Source organism: Tachyglossus aculeatus, chromosome 16 (assembly GCF_015852505.1).
Source record: "Tachyglossus aculeatus isolate mTacAcu1 chromosome 16, mTacAcu1.pri, whole genome shotgun sequence".
Classification (NCBI taxonomy): Eukaryota; Metazoa; Chordata; class Mammalia; order Monotremata; family Tachyglossidae; genus Tachyglossus; species Tachyglossus aculeatus.
In genome coordinates this window covers 32,758,571-32,782,546 of record NC_052081.1, presented here as the reverse complement: position 1 = coordinate 32,782,546, position 23,976 = coordinate 32,758,571, and the positions used below count along the sequence as shown (strand labels likewise).

At 38.9% G+C, this 23,976-nt stretch overlaps 1 protein-coding gene across 3 annotated transcripts in view; it reads left to right on the top strand.

Moving 5' to 3' along the window:
- Window positions 1-23,681, top strand: part of ADD3 (adducin 3) — a 112,787-nt gene extending 89,106 nt beyond the window's left edge. For 2 of the 3 annotated variants that reach the window (XM_038758328.1, XM_038758327.1), the window contains exons 3-16: window positions 4,571-4,793; window positions 9,629-9,767; window positions 10,274-10,425; window positions 11,430-11,510; window positions 12,444-12,593; window positions 13,102-13,245; window positions 13,341-13,439; window positions 14,806-14,988; window positions 15,961-16,218; window positions 17,405-17,524; window positions 17,872-17,961; window positions 18,466-18,589; window positions 20,092-20,187; window positions 21,446-23,681. In XM_038758328.1, the coding sequence (XP_038614256.1) occupies window positions 4,599-4,793; window positions 9,629-9,767; window positions 10,274-10,425; window positions 11,430-11,510; window positions 12,444-12,593; window positions 13,102-13,245; window positions 13,341-13,439; window positions 14,806-14,988; window positions 15,961-16,218; window positions 17,405-17,524; window positions 17,872-17,961; window positions 18,466-18,589; window positions 20,092-20,187; window positions 21,446-21,738 (2,124 nt within the window). In that variant the 5' untranslated portion in view covers window positions 4,571-4,598 and the 3' untranslated portion in view covers window positions 21,739-23,681. The remainder of the gene's footprint in view (window positions 1-4,570; window positions 4,794-9,628; window positions 9,768-10,273; window positions 10,426-11,429; window positions 11,511-12,443; window positions 12,594-13,101; window positions 13,246-13,340; window positions 13,440-14,805; window positions 14,989-15,960; window positions 16,219-17,404; window positions 17,525-17,871; window positions 17,962-18,465; window positions 18,590-20,091; window positions 20,188-21,445) is intronic. The other variant, XM_038758329.1, reaches the window with a different exon arrangement.
- The last annotated feature ends 295 nt before the right edge of the window (window positions 23,682-23,976 follow it).

The following is a 23,976-nucleotide window of genomic DNA, read 5'->3' as shown; positions in this document are numbered from 1 at the left end:
GACATCAAGAAAAAACTTTGTTAAAAAGCACGAGTGGGTGAAATGAAAAAGATGTGTATTTAATGTGAGCCAACTTTCTCTGCAGGAGGTGACACAGTCCAGTTCAAAGGCAAATGTAGAGAGTTGGGTAAAAGAGAAACTATGTGATTATCACAATTTTGTATTTATTCAGCTGAATAGTTGTTTGAAGGAGTAATTTCATGACAGTAGAGATTAAGTTTGAAGCATCCACCGATTCATGTTCCTTTGATTTTTTTTTTTGAACTCTTGGGTTTGCACAATGATCAGTAGAGTTGGTTTGCAGATGTGATGGTTAATTGGTCTGCAAACATCAATGAATTCCCTGTTCATCTGTTCAGGGAAAAAACAGGGAAGTATGGGGGTAGTTTCAGACTATTCTTTTGATCCAGCGTTGGTTTCCCTCTTTTGATTATGACTGAATAGTAGTACCCTGATCAGTGAAAATTAACAGTGGAATTAGACCTTGTTGGTAAATATATTCTTTGGGAGGGAAGGAAGAGAGGAAGTTGAGGACTAAATGCAGCCACAGTTGGCTGATTGGCAAAATCTTGAAATACTGCAGTTTAATATATTCTCTCAATTACTGGGATTCTGAAAACAGTGTAGGATTTCAGTTTACTTTAAGGTGGATTATGTCTCGATCCAATTCAGCATGGCCTAGTGGAAAGAGCATGGCCTGGGAGTTAGAGGACCTGGGTTCTCATCCCCACTCCACCACTTGCCTGCTTTGTGACCTTAGGCAAGTCACATCACTTCACTTCTAGGTGCCTCGGATACCTCATCTGCAAAATGAGGAGTCAGTCCTCATTCTCCCTATTTAGATTGTGAGCCCCAGGTGGGGCCCGATTAGCCTGTATCTGCTCCAGTGCTTAGTAGAGTGCTTGGCATATAGTAAGCACTTAACAAATGCTATTGTTATTATTATCATTATGGATAGTTTACAGTAAAATGAAGTGAAGTGTTGAAGACAGTGTATTGTACTTACTCGTCATATTCAAAGACATGCAACTGAAAATATGCTACCCATGCATTTGAGCAGAGCTGAAAGGACATATGTATGTACCCCAGGGCTTAGAACAGTGCTCGGCACATAGTAAGTGCTTAACAAATACCATCATTATATGTGCAACTGACAGTCCGTTCCGCCGTCCACATAAAGATTGCCCTTCACTCTTGTTCTTTTCAATGTTTTTTGAGTAGTATTTATTGAGCATTACTGTGTGCAGAGCATTGTACTAAGTGCACAGGAAAGTACGAGAGTAAGAAGACAAGATCCCTGCCTGGAAGGAGTTTACAATCAAGCAGATGAGTGGCACACCATGCTGGACTGTCCTCACCAAGCGACTCCCAGTTTGTTTCAGTTGGATGCAGCAGTGTCAGTTGTATCAGATCCTTAAAAAGCTTCCCCTGTCCTCCTTGCTTTCCATTTCCCAGTTTCAGCTCTCCATACAGCAACTGTTTGGCTATATTGCTGTCGCTCATCGTCCTCACTTGCCCCACCCGGCATAGCTCTGTTAAAGTGAGGGTAGCTTAGGTGCTTAGAGACTTTGGCCCAGAATTCCATTGTTCATGATCTTGCCTTGCTTTTTGATATCGAGTTTGGCCCATAAATGACATCGATGGAGCTTTTGAAAGAGGATAGTTCCCCAGAGGATTTTCTGACCTTCTGTGGGGGGTTAGTTTTCTGCTTCTTTGTCCATCCCAGCATTGTTGTTCGGTGACCATCATAGGTAACAGAATTCTGGGACAGTGTTGAGCTCTGCGTTGCCAGTGTAAATTGTGACTTTATAACTTCTCTGACGTCCCTTTGGCTTCCTTTTGACTTACCAACACGTAGTGCCTAACTGATTCAGTGAAACAGTTTACAGCCTTTTGCATATCTTCTTGGGTGTGGGCCTCTAAGGCGCAGTCTTCTGCATTTAACAATTCTTGAATGTGTCTAGGACTAGCGTGATGCTCAAAGTGGGTTGCATTGGAAGGGTCTCTCAGAAGTGCAGAACTGTATTTTAACTCTTGCATCCCACTTACTTGTCACATTTTCCAACATGGCTGCATAGAAAAAGTTGAACAAGACCCCATCAATTATGCAGTCTTACTTTACTCCATTAGCAGTGGGGAATGGCTTGGACATTGACCGCCCCCGCCTGCAACCATGCTGACATAAAGTAGACACCGAACCTTGATGAACTTTTCAGAGCAGCCTCATTTCCTTCATAGTTTTCAGACCCTAGGCCATTTCTATTTAGCTTTCCTATCTTGGGTGGCCCAATTACTTTTTTTTTTGGCCACATTTCAGGAATCCTGTCTACAGCTGCTTAGAAATAGCCCATGACAATCAGCTTGCCAGAAATTGACATTGTTCTAACATCTATTTTCTCAGTTGAGTCAGTTTTGGTGGGGGAATAAGCACCAAATTAGTTCTAGTGCCTGTCTTTTAGATATAGGCATGAGGTGATTTAGGTGTCTCTGGAGACATTTGGGAGGATTGAAATAAGCAATTGGTTATTTCAGTTTAGAGCCTTCAATCAGGGAAAGGCGATCCCTCTAAAAGGCAGCCTTAAGCACGTCTTTTCACAAATTGTCCTTCATCAGAAAGTCTTGTACACAGTACTACATTATCACATTAGAAATCTGTTGATCTCATATGCATCAAATGCTGGTCTCCTTTCTTATCAGTGACTGTTCTCATCATCACATAGTACCATGTTTTTAATAACCCTAGTTTTCAACTCAAGAAGCAGCGTGGCCTAGTGGATAGAGCATGGGCCTGGGAATCAGAGGACCTGGGTTCTAATACCAGTTCCTCCACTTGTCTGCTTGTGACCTTGGGCAAGTCACATAACTTCTCTGTGACTCAGTTACCTCATTTGTAGAATGGGGTTAGTGCTGTGACTCTGTTGTGGGACATGGACAGTGTCCAACCTGACTTCCCTGTACCCCAATGCTTAGTATAGTGCCTGGCACATGGTAAACATCTAATATTTACCTTTAAAAAAAAGCTCTCTTTCCCCATTTGGGGTGTACAGTGCATTCCTAAATGGTGCTGTTCACATGCCCAGATTGCTTCCAAATGAAGTTGCAGCCCCTTCAGCATCTAGGTCACTTACTTGCACAGCACTTTGTCATGTCTCTGATCTCCCATCCTCCAGTCTCTCCCCACTTCAGTCTATACTTCACGCTGCTGCCCGGATCGTCTTTGTGCAGAAATGCTCTGGACATGTTACTCCCCTCCTCAAAAATCTCCAGTGGCTGCCAGTCAACCTATGCATCAGGCAAAAACTCCTCACTCTTGGCTTCAAGGCTCTCCATCGCCTTGCCCCCCTCCTGCCTCACCTCCCTTCTCTCCTTCTACAGCCCAGCCCACACCCTCCGCTCCTCTGCCGCTAACCTTCTCGCTGTACCTCGTCCTTGCCTGTCCCACCGTGGACCCCTGGCCCACATCCTCCCGCTAGTCTGGAATGCCCTCCCCCCACACATCCGCCAAGCTAGCTCTCTTCCTCCCTTCAAAGCCCTACTGAGAGCTCACCTCCTCCAAGAGGCCTTCCCAGACTGAGCCCCCTTTTTTACCTCTCCTCCTTCCCCTTCCCACAGCACCTGTATATATGTTTGTACAGATTTATTACTCTATTTATTTTACTTGTACATATTTACTATTCTATTTATTTTGTGTACAGTGCTCTGCACACAGCAAGCACTCAATAAATACGATTGAATGAATGAATGAATGAATTTGTTAACTCCAGCTGGTCTTCTTGCAGTGTACTCAGCCGCAGGGTAAGAAAATATGGATGGCTTTGTGCCATCCCTTACCATTACTTGAAAATCAACTCAAAAATGCATATCACTGATGATGGCATATTTCAAAATGGTTTCTATAGAGACTTATGAAGTCAGTTGTAGCAAAAATATTAATGAATAACCCGACCTGATTTAAAAACAACCTAAATGGTTAATGTGACTATTCATAGCGAAAATCAGAATTAAAGGAATCGTATTTGGTCAGGTGTCCTCCAGCTTTTGTTATTGAAATTTACTCGGAGTTGAGGCACCATCTGGCGGTAAGGGATTTGCAGGCAATCTCTAATACACCACAGTTTAATCTTCCCTAGCAAGTTGCAGAATCCGGTAAAACTCCTGAAATTGAGGAGTGTGGTGTTTTTGAGTGGTTTAGCAAGTGAAAGATCATTTTATCATAACACTGGAAGTTTAACCCAAGTTGGTTTTTCAGAAGGCTTATTCCAGAGTAGGTGATGGAAATCTTGAGAGCAAATTCATTGTTTCACAGTCCGAAGAAAGTACTGTATTTTTGCACCTACTGATTATTTCTCCCCTTTTTAAAAAAAAATCTGAATTGGAATCCAATTTCACTGTCATGGTTGAGCCTCTTGTTTTGAGGGGGTACTGAGAGCATCATATTACAAATCCTTATTATTAATCACCTTTCCAAGAGATCGTTTAGAGAGAATGTTCTGACTTCATTATTTGAGACATGTCTTAGTCCATTTACCATTTGTGGTCTTTGTGTTTCCCTTTCCTTGTATTATTGCAGGTTACAGAACAATCTGCAGCTTTGAAGCATGAGTTCAGATGCCAACCACGGTGTGATAACTAGTCCTCCCCCTCCCAGCATGCCTCACAAGGAGAGATATTTTGACCGCATCAATGAAAATGACCCTGAGTACGTAAGGGAGCGGAATATGTCTCCTGATCTGAGACAAGACTTCAATATGATGGAGCAAAGGAAGAGAGTCACTCAGATTCTACAAAGTCCTGTAAGTCTAACTATTAAAAAAAGGAATTTTTTTGTGACTAATGACACTGCACTTTCGAGTTGTAAATGCCAGATTGCTTCAGGTGAGAAGCAAAGCAATGAGGCTGGTTGAAATTTTTCTCTCATTTTTGGGGGAAGAAATTGATACTAGATCAACTAGAAGGTATTTTAGGGTATGGAGGTTTAGGATTGAACATCCCTCAAAAAAAAATCCAAACAAATTTTTTTTGGCACTTTCACGGCCAAGTAGACAAGTCAGTTTATGAATCCATCTTAATTTCTGCTCTAGTCAACAAGTTAATTTTAGTGCATTAGGTGATGAATTGACTCTACTCTCTTCAGTAAAATTGACAAGCATTTTACACTGTGATGTCTAGAAGGTTTTATTTTCAAGTGCTTCAAAATGGTTGATGGTAATTTGTTTTCCCTTAGGAGATTTATTAGTAATAGTAGAAGTAGGCTTTATTAAGCACTTACTGCTTGCCAAGGACTGAACTAAATTCTGGGAAAGAATATACAAGGGGGAATTGGACCCCGTCTGTGTCCCTTGGAAGGCTTACCATATAAAAATAAAATGGGGGAAAGGAGGTTAGCAATGGATACATAAAGAGAGATGAAACAAAACACTACAACAGAAATGTTCAGCCTATGTCTTCCCACTCCTCAAGAACCCCCAGTGGCTGCCCATCTACTTCCGCATCAAAAAGAAACTTCACCATCGACTGTAAAGTACTCAATCACCTCGCCCTATCCTACCTCACCTCACCTATCTACCACTGCCCAGCCCACACACTCTGCTTCTCTAGTACCAGCATACTCATTATGCCCCAATATTGTCTAATATTGGTAGTTCTTGAGTGCAGTGCACTGTACCTGATAAGCACTTAAAGAAAATGCAACAGAAGCACAAGACACATTCCTGTCCACAAGAAGTTTACACCCTCTTGGGGGAGCGGACATAAAAATATCATTTACAAATGGAGGATTCAGAATAACTTGTTGAACATACAGTTGAAAATAGTTATACACACAGATGCTGAGGATGAATGTAAGTAATTTTTATCAATGCTAGAGATGACTGTTGTCTTATGCTGTCTCCGACCCATAGCGACGCATGGACACATCTCTCCCAGAACGCCCCGCCTCCATCTGCAATCGTTCTGGTAGTGTGCCCATAGAGTTTCCTGGAGTGGTGCAGCTCAGAATGGTCGGAATTCATCAGTGGCAGATCGTTAGAGGATGTGGGATTTTTAAGAGGGCTTTGATTCGTAATGAGGTGTTCAGTGCCTTTGGGAAGTGAAATTAAAAACGATAAACCTGTACTTTCTCCTCTCCTTCTATTTAACCACATTCTGCCATACCATGCAATTTAAGTGATGGTCCTTGGACTCAAAACCTGTTTTCAGACCATCTGTTAGTAAGGATCAGTAACTATGAAGTTCATGTTCTAGATGGAAGAAGTGCTCCCACCTTAAAAGCAAAGCAGCATTCCAAGTGTAGATGGAATGCAGCAGCTCTTCCCATTCCTGCCTGGACAAGGCAGGTCCCCCAGGTGGCAGTGGGAGAAGGAGAGGCTCTGCAGGCTTCTCGAGTCTCAGCAAGCCACAGCGTTCCCCTGTTAATTCAAGATATAATTCAGTTTTCAGTTTTCCCCAGATGACAGGTTTAATTCCTACTCTGTAATTACTCTGTAATTCCTACTCTTTTTCACTGATTAATCTGTTTTTGATTACATCTGATCATTTTCCTGATAACCTACGAAATGCATTGTTACTACCATTCTCTCTATTGATGGCATGGATTTCTAAATTCTTACCTATCACAGAAACCTGAGATTATTAAAATTGGAGGAAAATAAGATCCCATTTGCCTTTTCACCTCTTATTTTACTCTGCCTTATCATTATGAATAATCTTTTTGCTATTATTGTAGGTTTTTCTTTGCTCTCTAAATCAAGCATTGTTATTCTTTTTCTCTTTTATAGAAATCTTCCAGTGTTAGATTTTTCTAATCCTGCCAATGTACCTAGGTGGAGAACAGAGTGATGACAGTTTTGTTATACTCTAGTGATAAGTGCCTTCAGCTGTAAATCATTCATTTTGATATTTGTGAGCAAAATTTGAGTTTAGGATTGAGTAACTTCAGTTGTTTCTCTGGGTGTGTGATAACTCCCTGCGGAAAAATCTTTATTCTGTGTGCTACCTCTATATGCAGGGCATCCCATATTATTTCCATAATTAATGAGACAGGAGATTGTAATACATACGACCAAGAAGTTATATAAGAACTATGGATGAATGATTTAAAATATGCATTTCTGAAACTATTAGCAAAAAACAGACATGGATAAGAAAAATGTATTTTAAAATGAGATTGAAATGGATAGAGGAGGAGTGAGGTTAGATGATAGAGGAGTGGTGGGGGTTTCTGAGGCTTAAGGAGGAAATTAAAGATCCAGAATACTTGGCAGGGGTATTTGGCGTAGGAGTCAATCAATCAATTAATGATATTTATTGAGCACTTAATGTGAACAGAGCACTGTACCAAGTGTTTGGGAGAGTTCAGTGCAACAGAGATTGTAGACATGTACCCTGCCCACATCTAGCTTACAGTCTAGAGGGGGAGACAAACAATAATATAAATAAATCAATTATAAGACATAATTTATAGATCTAGACAAAAGTGCTGTAGGCTTGAGGGTGGGGCAAGTACCAGATACTCAGAGGTCACATAGGGAGAGTGAGCTGGGGAAAATAGGGAGGGAGAAGTCATATTGCAGAGGTAAAGCAAGAGCCCTTAAGAGGGTAAGGAAGAAAACCAGTGAGAAAAGCATGTGGCTGTTTTTAAATTATCATTCATTTTAATAGAAATTTAGTGGTTGCCAGAATGGAAAGCAGTCTGTATGGAGACAGTAGCATGGCGTAATGCTCAGCATGTAGTAAGTGATAAACAAACGCCGTCATTATTATTATTAGTAGTAGTAGTATCAACATGGGCCTGGCAGTGAGAAAAACCTGGGTTCTAATCCCGGTTCTGCCACTTGTGTGTTGTGTGATCTTGGGCAAGTCACTTAACTTCTCTGTGCCTCAGTTACCTCATCTACAAAATGGGGATTAAGACTGTGGGCATTCATTCATTCATTCAATCGTATTTATTGAGCGCTTACTGTGTGCAGAGCACTGTACTAAGCGCTTGGGAAGTACAAGTTGGCAACATATAGAGGCGGTCCCTACCTGCACCAAGTGAGACATGAACTGTGTCCAACCTGATTATCTCATATTTACCTTCGTGGTTAGTACAGTGGCTGGCGCATAGTAAGCCCTTAACAAAGGGTGTTACTCTTCACCAAGACTAGTTTTAGTCTGTCTGGAGAGCATTTCTGAGCACAGCCTTTTATTGCTTTTAAATGCAAGATATCTGATTTGAGCCTATGTTCTGGAAATAGAGCAGCTGGAACTCCATTTTAGGAGGAATTAAATTTATTCGTCATCCAAAGACATATGACAGTATTGATGAACAAAAAGTCAAACCTCAGTTCACCCACTCCATGTTTTATCATTAGTCAGGTTAATGAGTTGCTGTTTTTCAAAATCTTCAAGTGGGAAAATCTGGATGAAGTGATTTTGAAGTCTGAGTTGTTCTACAGTACAAGAATCCTTAACGAACTGCACTCTTAAGACCTAGAAAATGTGCTTTTGATGGTGAACCCAGCAGACAGGAACTTCCTCCCTTTGAGGTTTATTAAATATATCGTTAAAAGAATTACCTTCTGGCTGGCTGTATTCACTTTGGAAAATCTTTGCTTTCCTGAAGTTTGAATGTTTCTAACTCTTCAAGTAGAAAAAAATCAATCTCTTTACATTTTCTCTGAGTGTCTAACAGTTGATACTAGTTGATACCTTGAGCCTTCATTAGGTTGTTAGTGTCCTCCCTTACTTCCATAATTACTCTCTCTGTCATTTATTATGTACCCTGTTGTCTCTCGCAAAGAGAGTTCTGTCATCTCCCTGTGATTCCCCTGGACAGCTCCAACTTTTCCTCAGCCTCTGAGTGTGTCCCTCTGTTGCCACTTCCTAGGTGTCCCTGATCTCTGGCTTTTTGGCCTGATAGCCCACAACATACTTTTGCTGGCTCTTTTATTTCCCCCTGTAATGGATGGCAACGGGCGATTTTAGTGGAAAGGGAGCCAGGATCAGTGTTCTTCTGTTCCTTTCCCCAACAGTTCTAAAGCCCAAGGGTGAGGGGGTTCTTGGCCATCTTTGAAGCCTTGTTAAGCATCAAGCTTCTTCTCCACTGTGCCTCTTGGGTCTGACTTTTTCTGTCTCTTAGGCGTGACCTGATTCGATTCCATCTTGGAGGGTTAAAAAAATCTGTCACAGAGGCAATTTAGCAGTCCTGGAGGCAATGGAAGAGGGAACTCACCTCCTAGCTGCAGCAGCAGCGGCGAGAAACCTGGTCACCCTCTACAGTCCTTCTAGGTGGAAAATGACGCACTGGGTGATAGGAAGGGCAAGAGAATTGGGGAAACAGCACAAATGTAGCCATTAGGTAGGCCATGGCCATGGGGCCTGCAGGTGTGTGTGTGCTCCCTGCAGTGTGCTCAGGACTTAGAGCTGGGTAGAAACACACAATCTGAGGTCAGGTTCATGGGAGTTCCAGAGTATTGACGACTGCCATGATGATTCCAACAACCAAGCGAGCATTTTATGGATATAGGTTTTGTGGGTGGAATTTGACAAAAGGAAAAAAGTAAGGATTGCTTACTGGTGATATCATTTTTCTCTTATTTCTATGGAAGTGGGATATTTTGAACAGTTGCCTTATTGTATGTTGTAGGCCTTTCGAGAAGACCTGGAATGCCTTATTCAAGAACAGATGAAGAAAGGCTACAACCCAACTGGATTGTTAGCATTACAACAGATTGCTGATTACATCATGGCGAGCTCTTTTGCGGGTTTTTCTTCATCTCCACTCAGTAAGTCACCCCTGGGCGGGGTGAGGGGTTGGGCAGAGGAAGTTATGTTTGGTAATTTGTGGCACTTCTTGTAACATTATGTAACTTGTATCTTTACCATTACCTACTTATGTTGCTGCTCTAAATGGCCATCTCTGAGGTGGCAGCAGAAGTATAGGGAGTAGATCAGGACAGCTGAGGTACGTCTTCTGATCCCTGACAGTTTTTACGCCTCTCTTTGTGGCTGTGTGGCTTCTTCCCCTCACCTCCGCATTTCCCTCCAGGTCTGAGTGGGGAGGGCAGAGAGAGACACAGAGAGAGAGAGAGAAAGAGAGCGAGACTGTTATCCACATGAAGCAAGTTCATGTGATTTCCTGATAGAAAGTTGAAAAATAATGAGGGTGGTTACATTCTGAGTATTTATTTACAAATCAAAAGTAGCCTCAAACTTGTGCTGCTTCTTGGGGCCTGGATAGATTGATCTACAAGTAAGGGCATGCCTTAAGCTTATTCGATTTTTCTTTTAGGCCTTGGAATGGTTACACCTATCAATGACCTTCCTGGAGCAGACACCACCTCCTATATAAAGGGAGAAAAACTTACTCGTTGTAAGCTTGCAAGCTTGTATAGGCTTGCTGACTTGTTTGGATGGGCACACTTGGCAAATTCATATATCACAGTAAGTGTTTTTAGCATTTACTGCCTCTTCTTCTTGGGGAACTCTAGCCTTGCTAGGAGGTAGATGGTTGTTCTTCCTCTAGAAGTTCTCTTTCCCTGGGAGTCTCTTTTTGTAAAACATGGTTCATTGCACTCTCAAGTCCATGATCCAGTCAGTGGTAACTTGACCCCTTAAGGTCATGAAGGAAAGTCAATAGCCCAGATTCCTTTACCCTAGACTAGCTGAGCATATGTTTGTTTACCATGCTTTGAATCTAAAATCCTAATAGGAACCCGAAGTTTATTATAGAGTGGAGTTCCTTTGGCAACAAAAGGTATTTGTGGGAATCGCTCTCGTACCCAGTTTTCCATTGAGTATATCATTCAGAAGGGAATTGGGAGGCGGGGAGGGGGAGTTGCGAAGTTTTTATATGAAAAATAATGTTTCCTTTCTCCTATGCTGTTTTCAATTTATGTGCTTTTATGGGGAGTTGGATGAAATAAAATATATGAATTGCTTGGCTGACCCAAGTAGTCTTTCAGAATAATTACTGGGCATTCGATCCAGGTACAAGTTTTTTCCATGAACATTCCTTAAGCACAACTGCATACCTGAGCTTTTCTAAAGAAGATAAGCTATTTATTTAAATGCCCTTTTACTCTTTATTTCTGTGTTGACTGAACATACCAGTTATAATGGGTTGAATGATGTTGGCTTTCAAATTAATAAAAAGTGTTCATTTGATTACCTCTTGTAGACACATTCCCTGCCCGCAAGGAGCTTACCCTCCAACAGAAGAGACTGACATAAGACTATACATATATATATGAGCAGTGGGAGCCAAATAAATGTATTGAAGGTTCAGTCAAATATGCATATATATACAATTACTAAGAATGGATATAAATAAATGAATACATAAATATTAAAAGTGGCTGATGGGTTGATAAAGATGATAAAGGCTCAGTAATTTTAATTTTGGTAAACTTTGGAGTTTTACTAATTATTTTTCTTTTCATTTTCAGGTAAGAATAAGTAAGGAACATGACCACATCATTATTATTCCCAGGGGCCTGTCTTTTTCTGAAGCTACAGCCTCCAACTTGGTATAGTTTTCATTTATATTTATTATTGCCTTCATCGTTGTGCTTCTCAGGAACTGTGTACTGTTGTTGTTAGTGTGGCTAGAAACAAGAAAGGGTCTAACTTAAAAATTTTTACTATGAAAGATAACTCATTAGGTAAGTCAAAGTCAACATTTTGCTCTATTGATCAGGAAAGGCAGTTAAACGAGGATGTATGGTTGGTGAGGACTGAATCAGTCCAACATTTAGGATTGACCAATTGGTTGATTGTTTTCTATCATCCCCAGTGGCAATCAAATTTGGGAGTATGAGGATGCTGCTTTCCTTTATTGTTTTATAAAATAATAGTGGCTTCTTGGGTTTTGTTTCTCTGTAAGTGGTATGATGGGGGAAATCCAGAACCTTTCACTTTTATTTAAAACCTCAGAAAAAGGCAGCTGCCCCCTCCTCAACCCCCAGCAAGTTAGCTGCCATCGAGGGATAATGGAGTATATAGGTTCCAGTTCCCTGGGGGATAAATTGTTGGGGATTCAATTGATATTATCAGTGGGTTTTAAGGGAAATATTATTTGACGCACTCCCAGTTCATAAAGTCTAGTTCTGCCGAAAAGAAAGGAGTCTTCTTATTGTTTGTAAATTAAGTTCCATTTGCTAAATTTATTAGATCAGATTCCAAGACAACTTTCCCTGCCAGTGACAAAGCCCTCAAAAGCAACCGGATTTGCATTAATCCCAGATGCTTTGTTGTTGCTAAATTAAAATTTCCCAGCCACCGTGCCAAAAAGTAGACTTCTCCAGCCCCCTGATTTTTTTTCACAGTTCAGAGGCTGATATTTCTAGAGACTTTTCAAAAAAATACACCATTTGGTACGAGGTTTTAAAATTGTTGCTAGAATAGTCTGCTTTGTTTCCAGTGTTCATAATTCATTTGTTGTCTTTATTTTGGGTCTCCAGGTGAAGGTAAATATAATAGGAGAAGTAGTTGACCAAGGAAGTACGAATCTGAGAATCGACCATGCGGGATTCAGTCCCCATGCTGCTATCTATTCTACCCGACCTGATGTTAAATGTGTAATCCATATACATACTCCTGCAACGGCAGCTGTAAGTTTCTAAGTCCCCTTTAATAGATTTAGCACAAATTAATACATTTTCTAGTTTCTTGAGTGTTTTTGCATATTTAGTGCTCTTTGTCTTCAGATTGCATTTGTTTAGTCCTTGGCCCTCAATCCCATTTTAATTATTCTTCACCTCTGTAACAGGAGTAAATAAAAAAAAAAAAATAAGAGAAAAGGCTTCCGTTGTACTATCCATCTGAAGAAACCATCTGAATCATTTGACTAAGTAATTTAATTGAGGTATTTTATCAAGTTCCTTAGAGCAACATATTTAGTACGCAAAACAAAATTGCCTTCACAAATTGTGTTATAGGTGTGATCCAGTGTTGTGGAGTAAGAGTCAGTATAGGGAGTATGTACGCTCGCACACACACACACACACACACACACACACACACACACACACACGAATATAGCTGTTAAAACCCTTACTTATCACAAGTAAGTTTATTTGTTCTTGAAAGGATTCTCTTTACTTCGATGCCACTTTCTAGGTGTCCTCCATGAAATGTGGTATCCTTCCAATCTCTCAAGAGGCACTGATCCTAGGTGATGTTGCTTATTATGACTATCAAGGATCCCTCGATGAGCAAGAAGAGAGAATTCAACTGCAGAAAGTCCTTGGGCCTAGTTGTAAGGTGTGTACCTGGGGGGTTTTAAGTGCTCGTTATATTGCTTTTATTAATGAAATTGCCAGCGGTCCGTAACCATTCCCTTTGGGGTTCTCCTTTAGGTGCTTGTGCTGCGGAACCATGGTGTAATAGCACTTGGCGAAACAGTAGAGGAGGCGTTCCATTATATTTTCAATGTGCAGATAGCTTGTGAGGTACAGGTAAGACAATGTATATTTGCTGGACGAATTTGTTTCCCAGGTAAATCCTGTTCAGCTAAGTATAACCATCTCATGTCCATCTGTGGAAATGGGGTTAAGACAAGTCTTGGATAATTATAAACATAATTGTAGCCATTGATTTCAACTTTCTCCCCTCCCAAACCTTTTAACTGACCCGCTAGCAAGCTAAAGATGTGTTGATTTCTTCTTAGCCTGTTCACCCTCTGGTGGTTAATAAGAGTTGAAATGACCAGAAGCAAGGGAGCTGAAAGAGAACCAAAAAGCCTGCGTCATTCACAAATTGAAAATCAGCTCCAAACTCTCCAAAGGTTTACTAATGAGCTGTCATGTTTTCTGTTCTGTAAATTTATTGATTAGAGTTCTCCCAGGAGATTTTAGAGTTTAACAGACCCGATTTAATTCTTTCCACAAATGTGTGTCAAAGACTAATAATGTGTGTTTAGTTATTTCTCAAGAGCAGTATAATTAGAAATTAATTAGAAAAGAAAAGCCTTCTCTCTATCCATCAACAAGTTTGCTGTAGCTTTATTTTTTTCCACAAAAGAAATAAGGGTTGCACTTGTAGTATCCAGAATGTTTACTTGTTTTCCTTTTATATTAGGTCATCATTCTGTTGCATCCATTGCCTCTTTTACCTTTGAAATTGTACATTGTAAGTACAGCTGGTTCTCCTAGCACATGTATTTTCACTATGCATTTTGAATAGATGGCAGCAGAATCAGGAAGTGTTTTTCTGACTGTGCATGTCCCTCTGGATCAACACAATGCGGGGTCAGAAGGAACTAGGTGAAATACACACACATCAGACATGGCATGAGTATTCCTTGAAACAGGGTTCATCAAAAACCAAACCTCATATTCTAGGAGAAAAGACTGCATATCCACGGAGATGATATGAGGTCAGCAGTTAGTTCACTGAGCTCCATCTATACCACGTTATAATTTTGATTTCAGCAGTATTGTTGGTTTGTATTAAGGGCTTAAAGACCTTGGCAAAACAGTGTAAATTCAGCAGGCAAACTACAAGAATAAAACTTTCCAGGAAAGTTCAGCTGCTAAAACAATTTGGAAATGTCAGTGACCTGAATTGGATTCCTATTTCCCAGAACCAGAGAGTCCTGGAAATCATCTGTTTAGATAAACAGTAAATAAGACCCTTGAATTTCAAACTATCCTTAAGCCATGCAGTTCCACCCGGGTATGCATTTGCTTTGTGGTTAGCAGCCTATGCAGTTCTCGTTGCTTCAGTGATTCAGAAATTTGTAAATTACTTTTGTGCTGGGGGAAAAAAAAGTAACTCATCACCATCCCCTTGTGGATGTGATTTTTTTTTTCCCTGGTCTAGGTCCATGCATTAGCAGGTGCAGGTGGAGTGGACAATCTGGTTCTATTAGATCTGCAGAAGTACAAGCCTTTCACTCACTCTCTGGCAGCAGCTGGAGGAGGGGGTGTAAATATGAACACCCACCAGAAGTGGAAAGTTGGAGAACTTGAGTTTGAAGGCCTTATGAGAACACTGGACAACCTGGTAAGTGCTTTATTTTAAATGAATGCAGATTACACAAAAAAGCACCCTTGGCTCTCTTTAGAATTATTTTACAGGGGAGACATATTTGTGTATATTTCTAAATTATGAGATGTGAGGGAGAAAAAAAATTCCTTCTATTAATTTCATATTCTGCTGAGTAGTCATGCAAGCGCAGAACTCCCTGGCGGAAAAATAATACCCAAAGATTTAGGAACATGTAGTAGAAAGATCTTAGGCTTTTAGTTTTCTGTATGAAAAAATGTAGCAGTATGTTTTTCTATCTATAGTTCTGTTGATAGGAAGGTAGGTTTTCTGCTTAGCAACTTCGAAAGCATTGTTAAATCTTGGGCAGAGCTGATCTTATAGATAGGGAAGTATTAACAACTCTGTCTTCTGTAAACCCTAATAATCAGATTCTGAGATGTGCCGAATGTTAGCCTTGGAGTTAAGTTCACCAAGATTGTATGGTATAGATTTAGACTGTAAGCTTGTTGTGGGCAGGGAATGTGTCTGTTTTTGTTATATGCTATTCTCCCAAGCTCTTAGTACAGTACTCTGCACATAGTAAGCGCTAAACAAATACATTGGAATGAATTTATTGATTTACTTAGTTATCCTTATATTTGGTTGTCCCGTCTATCCAAAGACACCCTTGATGGTGAAGTTCACCTCTGAGCGTGTGTATGCCTGAAAAGACCTGTGTTGGAGCCACTTTAGGTACACAAAAAGGATGTCCCTTGTTGAGTTGTTATACTTAATGTTGGCAGTGCTTGGTACTGTTTTCTCTTTTGCCTCTTTGTCTCTCTTAATAATCCTTGTAAGCCCCGCCCTCCCCCCCCAAAAAATGAACTCCAGAATGGGTCTTTAAAAATCCTCTTTAGATTTGAAATATTGAGTGTATATCAGCTTAATTTACTGTGATCCTGAGTGGTTGGTTTGATTCCTCGGGGATACTTATTTTTCTTCTTTTAGGGTTACAGAACAGGTTATGCCTATAGGCAACCTTTGGTCAGAGAAAAACCCAGGCACAAGAGTGATGTGGAGATCCCAGCAACTGTGACTGCCTTTTCCTTTGAAGATGATTCAGTACCACTCTCACCACTCAAATTTCTAGCACAAAGACAGCAACGAGAAAAGACAAGATGGCTGAACTCACCAAATACATACATGAAAGTAAATGTTCCTGAGGAATCTTGGAATGGAGAAACCAGTCCCAGGACTAAAATCACAGTATGTCCAAATTTTATGTAGTATCCCTGTCCTAAATACTCTTTTTAATAGGCTAGCGCTCTCAATCCAAAAATTACATTAAGTAGAGTATAATACAGATTATGTAGTGTGTGTATATGTAGATGTAGATATATGCACTTTGTGCACAATACACGTACACATTTATGTATGTACTTTACATTCCACGGATGAATTGGAATACATTGAAATTTTTTTCAAAGGAAGTAACTAAAGACTAAGGTAACTTGTCAGAGTGAAAGATAGTTATATGCAGTTTCCCGGAATTGCACTTGCCAGAATATTATCTCAGTGTGAGGTTTGGAGGCATTTATTTACTTTTCACTCTCGGTGTCAGATTTTTGCCTCTTCCATCTTTTTCTGCCTTTTCATTTTCTCTTTGTTGTTTTTCCCAGGAAGTGCTGTAGGTCTCCAACCTGACTCCAGATATAATAACTCACAGTACTCAGTTGGGGGCATCAGGCATTTACATTGTTCCACCTTCTCTTGTACTACAAAATCTGGTGCCCAATAGAAATGTTTTGAGAGTTTCCATTTTTCTCACTTAGTAAACTCATGAATCCTCAGACTTATTGGCTTATCTGATTGGGGAAAGTCTCAAATCATCTATATCCTCAAATGGAATTCCCCTTCCCTAAGTATCATTGTGTACCAAGCGCTTAGTACAGTGCTCTGCACACAGTAAGCGCTCAATAAATATGATTGATTGATATGATAACTTTTTAAAACAGTATTCAGACTTCCTGTGTTTCTTTTGCTATTCAGGCCAGAAAGTGGAACTTCAAGATTATATTAAGCAGTAGTACCAGGCTGACAATGTCCAGTATTGAAAACAAATATGCAAAATTTCTTAAGTAGGACTATTACATGATGGTTTTGATTCCTGCTCTGGAATTCTGTTTAGAGTATACATGTTCTTCAGCAATATGTAGTAGAATGCCCATATAGTCTTACCTGTATTTCCCCTTCTGTTTGTCACCAATAAATCAACAATTTGTGTTTATGCACAACTAGAACATGACATTGAGTATTTCATTTCAAACGTTTCTGGAGCTCTTTATAAGTTTTTGCAATCAAATAGTGTGAATTTTCCATTCTGTAAAGCTTTGGTTATAGTATATAATAGATGGTATAGTATTGCTCTAAAATGTCCGTGCTTCTCTTTAAGTGGATGAAAGCAGAGGATTCCTCTAAAGTTAGTGGGGGAACCCCAATCAAAATTGAAGATCCAAACCAGTTTGTTCCTCTGAATACAAATCCAAGTGAAGTATTGGAGAAAAGAAATAAGGTAAGATATGTGTTTGAGGATCAGTAATACTATTGTGCATATACTGAATATTTTTCGAGGTGCCCTGCATCTCTAAATTAATAGGAGGATCCTAAAGAGTGGGGAGAATGTGGTGTCTGATAATAATAAAGGCAGTTATTAAGCACTTACTGGGTGCTATTATTAATAAGACTTGTGAATTGCAAATTGGTGGGTCTATAACTTTTTCTTGCATGATGGTTTGGTGGCTATAGCCTTTGGTTAAAGAAAAAGCAAAAATCTAGCAAAAATCTAGTTACCTCCATGGTCTTGAAGAAGTAAGTATGTACATCAAATAACTTGTTTGCATTACTTTCCTTCCTCTTTAGATTCGGGAACAAAACAGGTATGACTTGAAGACAGCTGGACCACAGTCTCAGTTGCTTGCTGGAATTGTAATCGATAAAAAGCCTAGTTCAGTAAGTCCTTAGTAGTTCTTAGCTTTTAATCCAAAGTTAACCATGCTCTGGCAGAAAAATCTCACATTTTCTTAGGCAATTTGATATTTTTGAGATGATTTTTATCTTTCTGATCATTTTGGGTAAAATCATTTCTATGAACTATTCCTGGCTTTGTATATCAACACCTACCTTTGTTTTGTAACTCTTTTTGTTATTGTATAATTCCAAATTATAATTCATTTCATAAGTAACACACCAAAATCAAATACTCCTTGTTGAGACATACAGGATCATTGATTTGCCTAGGAGATTCTGGAAATGGGTGGCCATAAATCAGTTCCAAGCCTGTTTTTAAAATCCCAAAATGTTCAGTCAATTAATAGTTTATAAAGCTTCCTCTGCAATTTTAACTTGGGTTTTTTTTTTCCTCCCCAAGAGAAATGACATCACAACTCTGATAAGTAATGAGTGGTGGTCCTCACCTGTGACTGTTACGTTCTGATTGTTTTTTCTCTTTTCCAGACCATGCCATTTGAGGATGATGAGCATGCCCCACCAGCCCCACCTAACCCCTTCAGTCATCTTACGGAAAAAGAGCTGGAAGAATATAAAAAGACAATCGAACGCAAGCAGCAAGGGCTAGAAGGTTAGTAGCTGATTTATAAGGTAGTGTACAGTGACTACTGACGACAGTTTTCCAAGCCACATTACCAAGAGTCACACGTGAGGGGACGGGTTGTGTTGTGGGTGCTACAAACTCTCGTTTCTCCTACCATTACCCATCTTCTTCCTTTCCATATAGTCTCTTGATTTCCCTCTCTTCCCCCAGTCTTTTTATAAATGCAGAATTGAAGGGCTCAAAAAATCACTTAAAATTTCCCCTTATCAGGGAAGTCCACTTGGTCTCAAGAGTCACGTCTTCTAGAACTTGTAAATAGCAACATTGTTTCTTTGAAGTCATTCTAAAAAAAAACTCATAAGAGCAAACTAATGGCTGTTTTTGTAACTAAATCTTTTGATCCTCAGATGAAAGAACAATTAGATCCAGTGTGCGCAGTGTCAGCTGAGCAATGAAACAGCCATACTTTTAAATCCATAGTGTGAACTGCTTTCCTGGGTGCCTCTGGGTGAATACCTGATAGGATCATTTCAGAATAAATAGAAAGGAACATACTTCAGGAATTCTGCTGTTGCTACTGAAATGCCCAAAGAGTCTAGTAGCAAAATGGAGGAAGAAATATTGATCCAAGGATTGGCTATTTAATTTCCTACGGTCTGTTTTTAGATTTTTAATCCAATAAATGTTTTCAAAGATCATTCCAGCCGATTGTATGCCAACTTTGATATTTATATTGAGAAAAATTCTTACAGTATCCCAGCTCTAATCCACATAAGGATGTGGATACCAAAACCTATCAAGTACTTTTTTTTTTTAACTTTCATCCAAAAGCAAACCAGGAACCACTTTAGACACAGTGCGGTCATGATCTTAAAAAAAAAAAAAAGATCTTCAGGGGATCCTGTTCCTGTCATTGTCAGGAAAATGAGTCGCCTTGACTCATCGTGTTAATGGTACTTAATTCCCCAATTGTTTTCAACATCCCTTTTGAAGTATTTGTGAAAACCTGAAGAATTCAGGTAATATTGTTTTTAGAACCATTCTGAAGCCATGTTTAACATTATAAATAGCCTCTTTCCATTTTGAATCATTTGAAAACAAAAATGTAAAATGGCTCTAACATAAATTACTAACTGGTTGTGTAATAATACCACAGTGCACTGTCCTTTATTATTTAAATACAGTTGATTGTTTCATAACTCCTTTATAAAGCTTTAGTGAACCTCAGATTTTTCCATTAACTGTTTTTGAGCCAATGCTTCTACTGCTGGCACAGGCAATTTACAGCTCTGCATTTATCCCTTGTATCTTTTTAATCTTTTGTCTAACTTGTGTGCTCTAATAACAGTTACGGATTTAATACTTGAACTCCCAAATAACCAATATTGTTAATGGTAAACATGAAATGTTGATTGGTGGATTTTTCCCTTTTTGTACTTGTTCACTTTAATGACTGCACTAATTGGCACAAAAAACTCTCGCACTTATTTTAACTTTGCATGGCTTCTAACTAAACTCTTGTCCCACAGATGCTGAGCAGGAAGTATTCTCAGATGACGGTTCATCCGTTTCCCAAGTTCAGTCTCAAACTCAGTCGCCGCAAAATGTCCCCGAAACAGTAGAAGGTATTGATTGTAATTTCCCATAGCAAAGCATGAGGGTAATCTTCTTGCCTGTCTCCTTTGTCATTTGCTGTCCTATGTTGAAAGAAATTGAATATTAAATGACAGTAAGTATACCTTTGGTATTACAGTCATTTCTGTTATAGCACGCAATTGTGCCCTTGAAGAACCCAGCGTTATGGGAGAAGTCATGGTATAGTAACCACTGATTCCAAAGAAATTAATGAGTTAGGGGCTTAATGGTTCAACGATATCACCGATTGATATTTTTTTATACAAATTCTTATATTATCATTCTGTCCTCCACTAGCAGAATGCCACCTTTGACACCTATTGTTATTTTACTGTGTTGAATATTATAATATTGCTAAAATATACAGCACTGTACAATACCGTAAGATTGAGGCAGAGGCTGGAAAGTGTAGCAGCATCACAACTTGACCACATGCCTGCACACAAGCATTTTCTTTCTACATTAAGCCTATTTGGTCCAACAAGTACCGTTAAAAAACAACAACAAACAAACAAACAGCAGATTCATGTGGTGGGAAGAACATTCCCTAATTCTTCCATTGAGAATACGTGTTATAGCAGAACTGACTAAACCTAAATCAAAATGTGCATAAAGGGTTATTTATGGTGTTGTGTTAAAGGAAAAGACTGCTTGTGTTTTGCTGTTATAAAAATAATTTGAAAGTTCAAGCTATTTATGTAGAATTCAAGGTCAGTGTGGAAGTCTTTAAGACTTCATTTTCTAAACTTAAACTGTCTTTCCCCATTCCCTACTGTCATTAGCTAAAGTCCTCTTCACAAATTTGTCCTTTGATCATGTGTGTGGTCTTCTTTATGGGTACCCATGACTGATTTGGAAATTGATATTTCGGCCAGGTCTATGCTAGCAAATTGCTAAGATAAATAAAAAATGATACAATTTCAGATCACATAATAGGTTTGCCTGAATTAGAGATATAATTAAAGCCAAAGTATATTCAGGCTTTACATTTATTTCCAGATAATTTGCCTGCATAGACATACTGACAAAACTGGAAAAGATTATCTAAGTTTCTTTGTGGCCAAACGGTCTTCATCATGTACCAAAAAGTAGCTAAGGAAATTGACTGCTCAGGTATCAGTTCGTGTTATACTGCTACAGAGGTCTCTCTTCTCTGGAGAGGATGCAACTTCAGGCTAAGGATTTATTTTATAAAGTCACAAAGAATATTTTTGCAGAATCATTAACCAGAGACAATAATTTCCATAGAAAATCATGATCTATTTCCCAAGAACTTCATCTCCATGGAGGTACCGGTCGTCGTGGTGAATGGCAAAGATGATATGCATGATGTGGAAGATGATCTCTCCAAGCGAGTGAGTCGGTTAACAACAACATCCACAATGGAGAGTGTCGAGATTACCATTAAGTCTTCCGAGAAAATTGAAGAAGTTCTGTCCCCTGAAGGCTCTCCTTCTAAATCACCATCCAAGAAAAAGAAGAAATTCCGCACTCCATCTTTCCTGAAAAAGAACAAAAAAAAGGAGAAAGTTGAAGCATAAGTACACCCCTTTTATTTTAATGTGACACTGCACATTTAAAGGGCACATGTACGTTGACCTTTAATATACAGTAGTAGATCAGCATTAGGGGTGTGCAGCAGAACTGGACTTCAAACTAAGAACAAAACTGGAAACGTGTTAAAAAAAAATCACTTAAGAACAAAAAAAGCTAATTCATCTCTCATTTTTATGCACCTAAAAATCACTTTGAAATTTCGAAACATTCACTAGTTTTGCTGAGATCTGCTCTGGCAGGTGTCTGTCCGTTCAATATATCTTAGCCACGTCTTTACCTGAAATATGCAGTCCTGCTTAGTGTTGGTCTGAAAAAGTCTGTCAAATGATCTAATGAATTTTTTTAAAACTGCTGCCTCCCTTGGTAAATCAGATTATACTTTTTTTAATTGAACTTTCTGACCACAGCCTTTGCTTCTACACCCTGTTATTTCAGTGGGTGGATATTAACAGCACACTTTTAAATCTTCTAAAATAAGATCATGCAAGATGAGTATACACTGGCACATAATAGATAAAAAAAAAGTTTATTTGGAGTTTTACACATTTTTGTAAAATTTCCTCATCTGAAGTAACTTTTTTTGCCAAATGTTTCATTTTAGTAAAGTATAATTTTTGAAAACTTCCTTTTTTATTAGTTAGAAAACCCCTTATTTTTTGATCAAGGGGGATTTTGTATACACATAACATGGATAGCTTAGTTTAACTCTGGCAAAACCAATTTTGTATGTTGAAGTATTTGTATACCATTCAGTGTAAAGTGCTATAGGCATTTAAACTGATCATTAACCATAGAGCAGATTTGATGGTGAGTGAGACTGAGTATACTCTGATGTGATTCAAGAATCAAAGCTCAGTACTAAAGGATGTCATGTACAATGAAACTGGATGTGTGCTTAAATATCAATAAGTATTGTCTTTGGTTTTGCTGATAAGAAAAGGAATAAATCTCAAAAGATGACTTAAAGGTAGGAAAAAAATTGCTTAAGGGAAAAATGAAATGGCAAGGAAAATCAAGCAGACCAAAAAAATACTGGTTTGGGAAAGATTTTTATTCACTGTGCATTGTGATATCTTCAATCAGTTTAAAAATCCATGAATCCTTGTATTTTTAAATTTCTCGGTGCAGGGCAACTTTCTTCTAGTTTGCATTTGAAATTTTAACAGGTCAGATAGGTTTGGGTAGCTGTTGAAGCGAAACCAGAATAAATCAGGGTGTTAAGTGCCGCAAGGGTTAAGGCTTCCATTTCTTCATTTTACTACATCTTTTTAGTTTGGTTTTTTTTTCTGTCATTAAGTACAAATTTAAACCCAACATTGACGTAGTATTTTTTTTCCCCTCTCTCAAAATTGGACCTCATCATTGTCCACAATAGCCAATCGGTGAAAGATCAGCGTGACCCCTAAATCACCAGTGAGAAGAACAATACAAAGTATTTCTGGAGGGTGGGTTGGCATGTAAATGATATTGATTATGACATGTTATGGGGCTGGTTCAGTTTGACTGTGAACGTGTAAAAATGCGAAGTTGACATGGATTCTGGAGAAGACATTTTAGAGCTCACTACTGGAATCTTGTGTTCTAAATCGTAGTGGAAACTTTCAGTTGCTTAACTTAGTCTTTTTTAAGTTCTACATCATTTGTATTGTATTACAACATATGTAGAAACAGTAACCTGTGAACTATGCTTTTCATAACTTTTTTTAAAAAAATATATCTAAATGAATGCAATGTGCATAAATATTTTTTAAATGCAACCGTGAACTATTTGCACCTTTTGCTAATGCCTCTATTTACTTGCTTTGGCATAAAGAATGAGCCAACCAACTCTGTGTCCTGTGGAAAAATATATAAATGTTTTCTGAAGTTGCTCATAGATGTAATGCTAATTAATGTTAAATCACAAATAAACAGTATTTTAAGTAGATGGATTTGGTCTTGCCTTTCATTGTAGGTAGGCATTAATTCTTTAGCACAGTAATAGCTTGTTTACTGAATACATTTTACCCTATTATTCACTATGATAGTAAAGACATAGAGAGAGAGATCAAAGAACAGCAGAATTTTGTATAAATTATTTACTTCTCCCTGGTATGTGCTGCAAATAATGCTGCCATTAAAGAGTGCATAGTTTTCGATTCCTTTAAAGTAGTCAAAATAGTTTTGAACTTCTTGTAAATCAGGACAGCGGCCTCCCTTTTGCATAGAGACAAGTGGTTAGG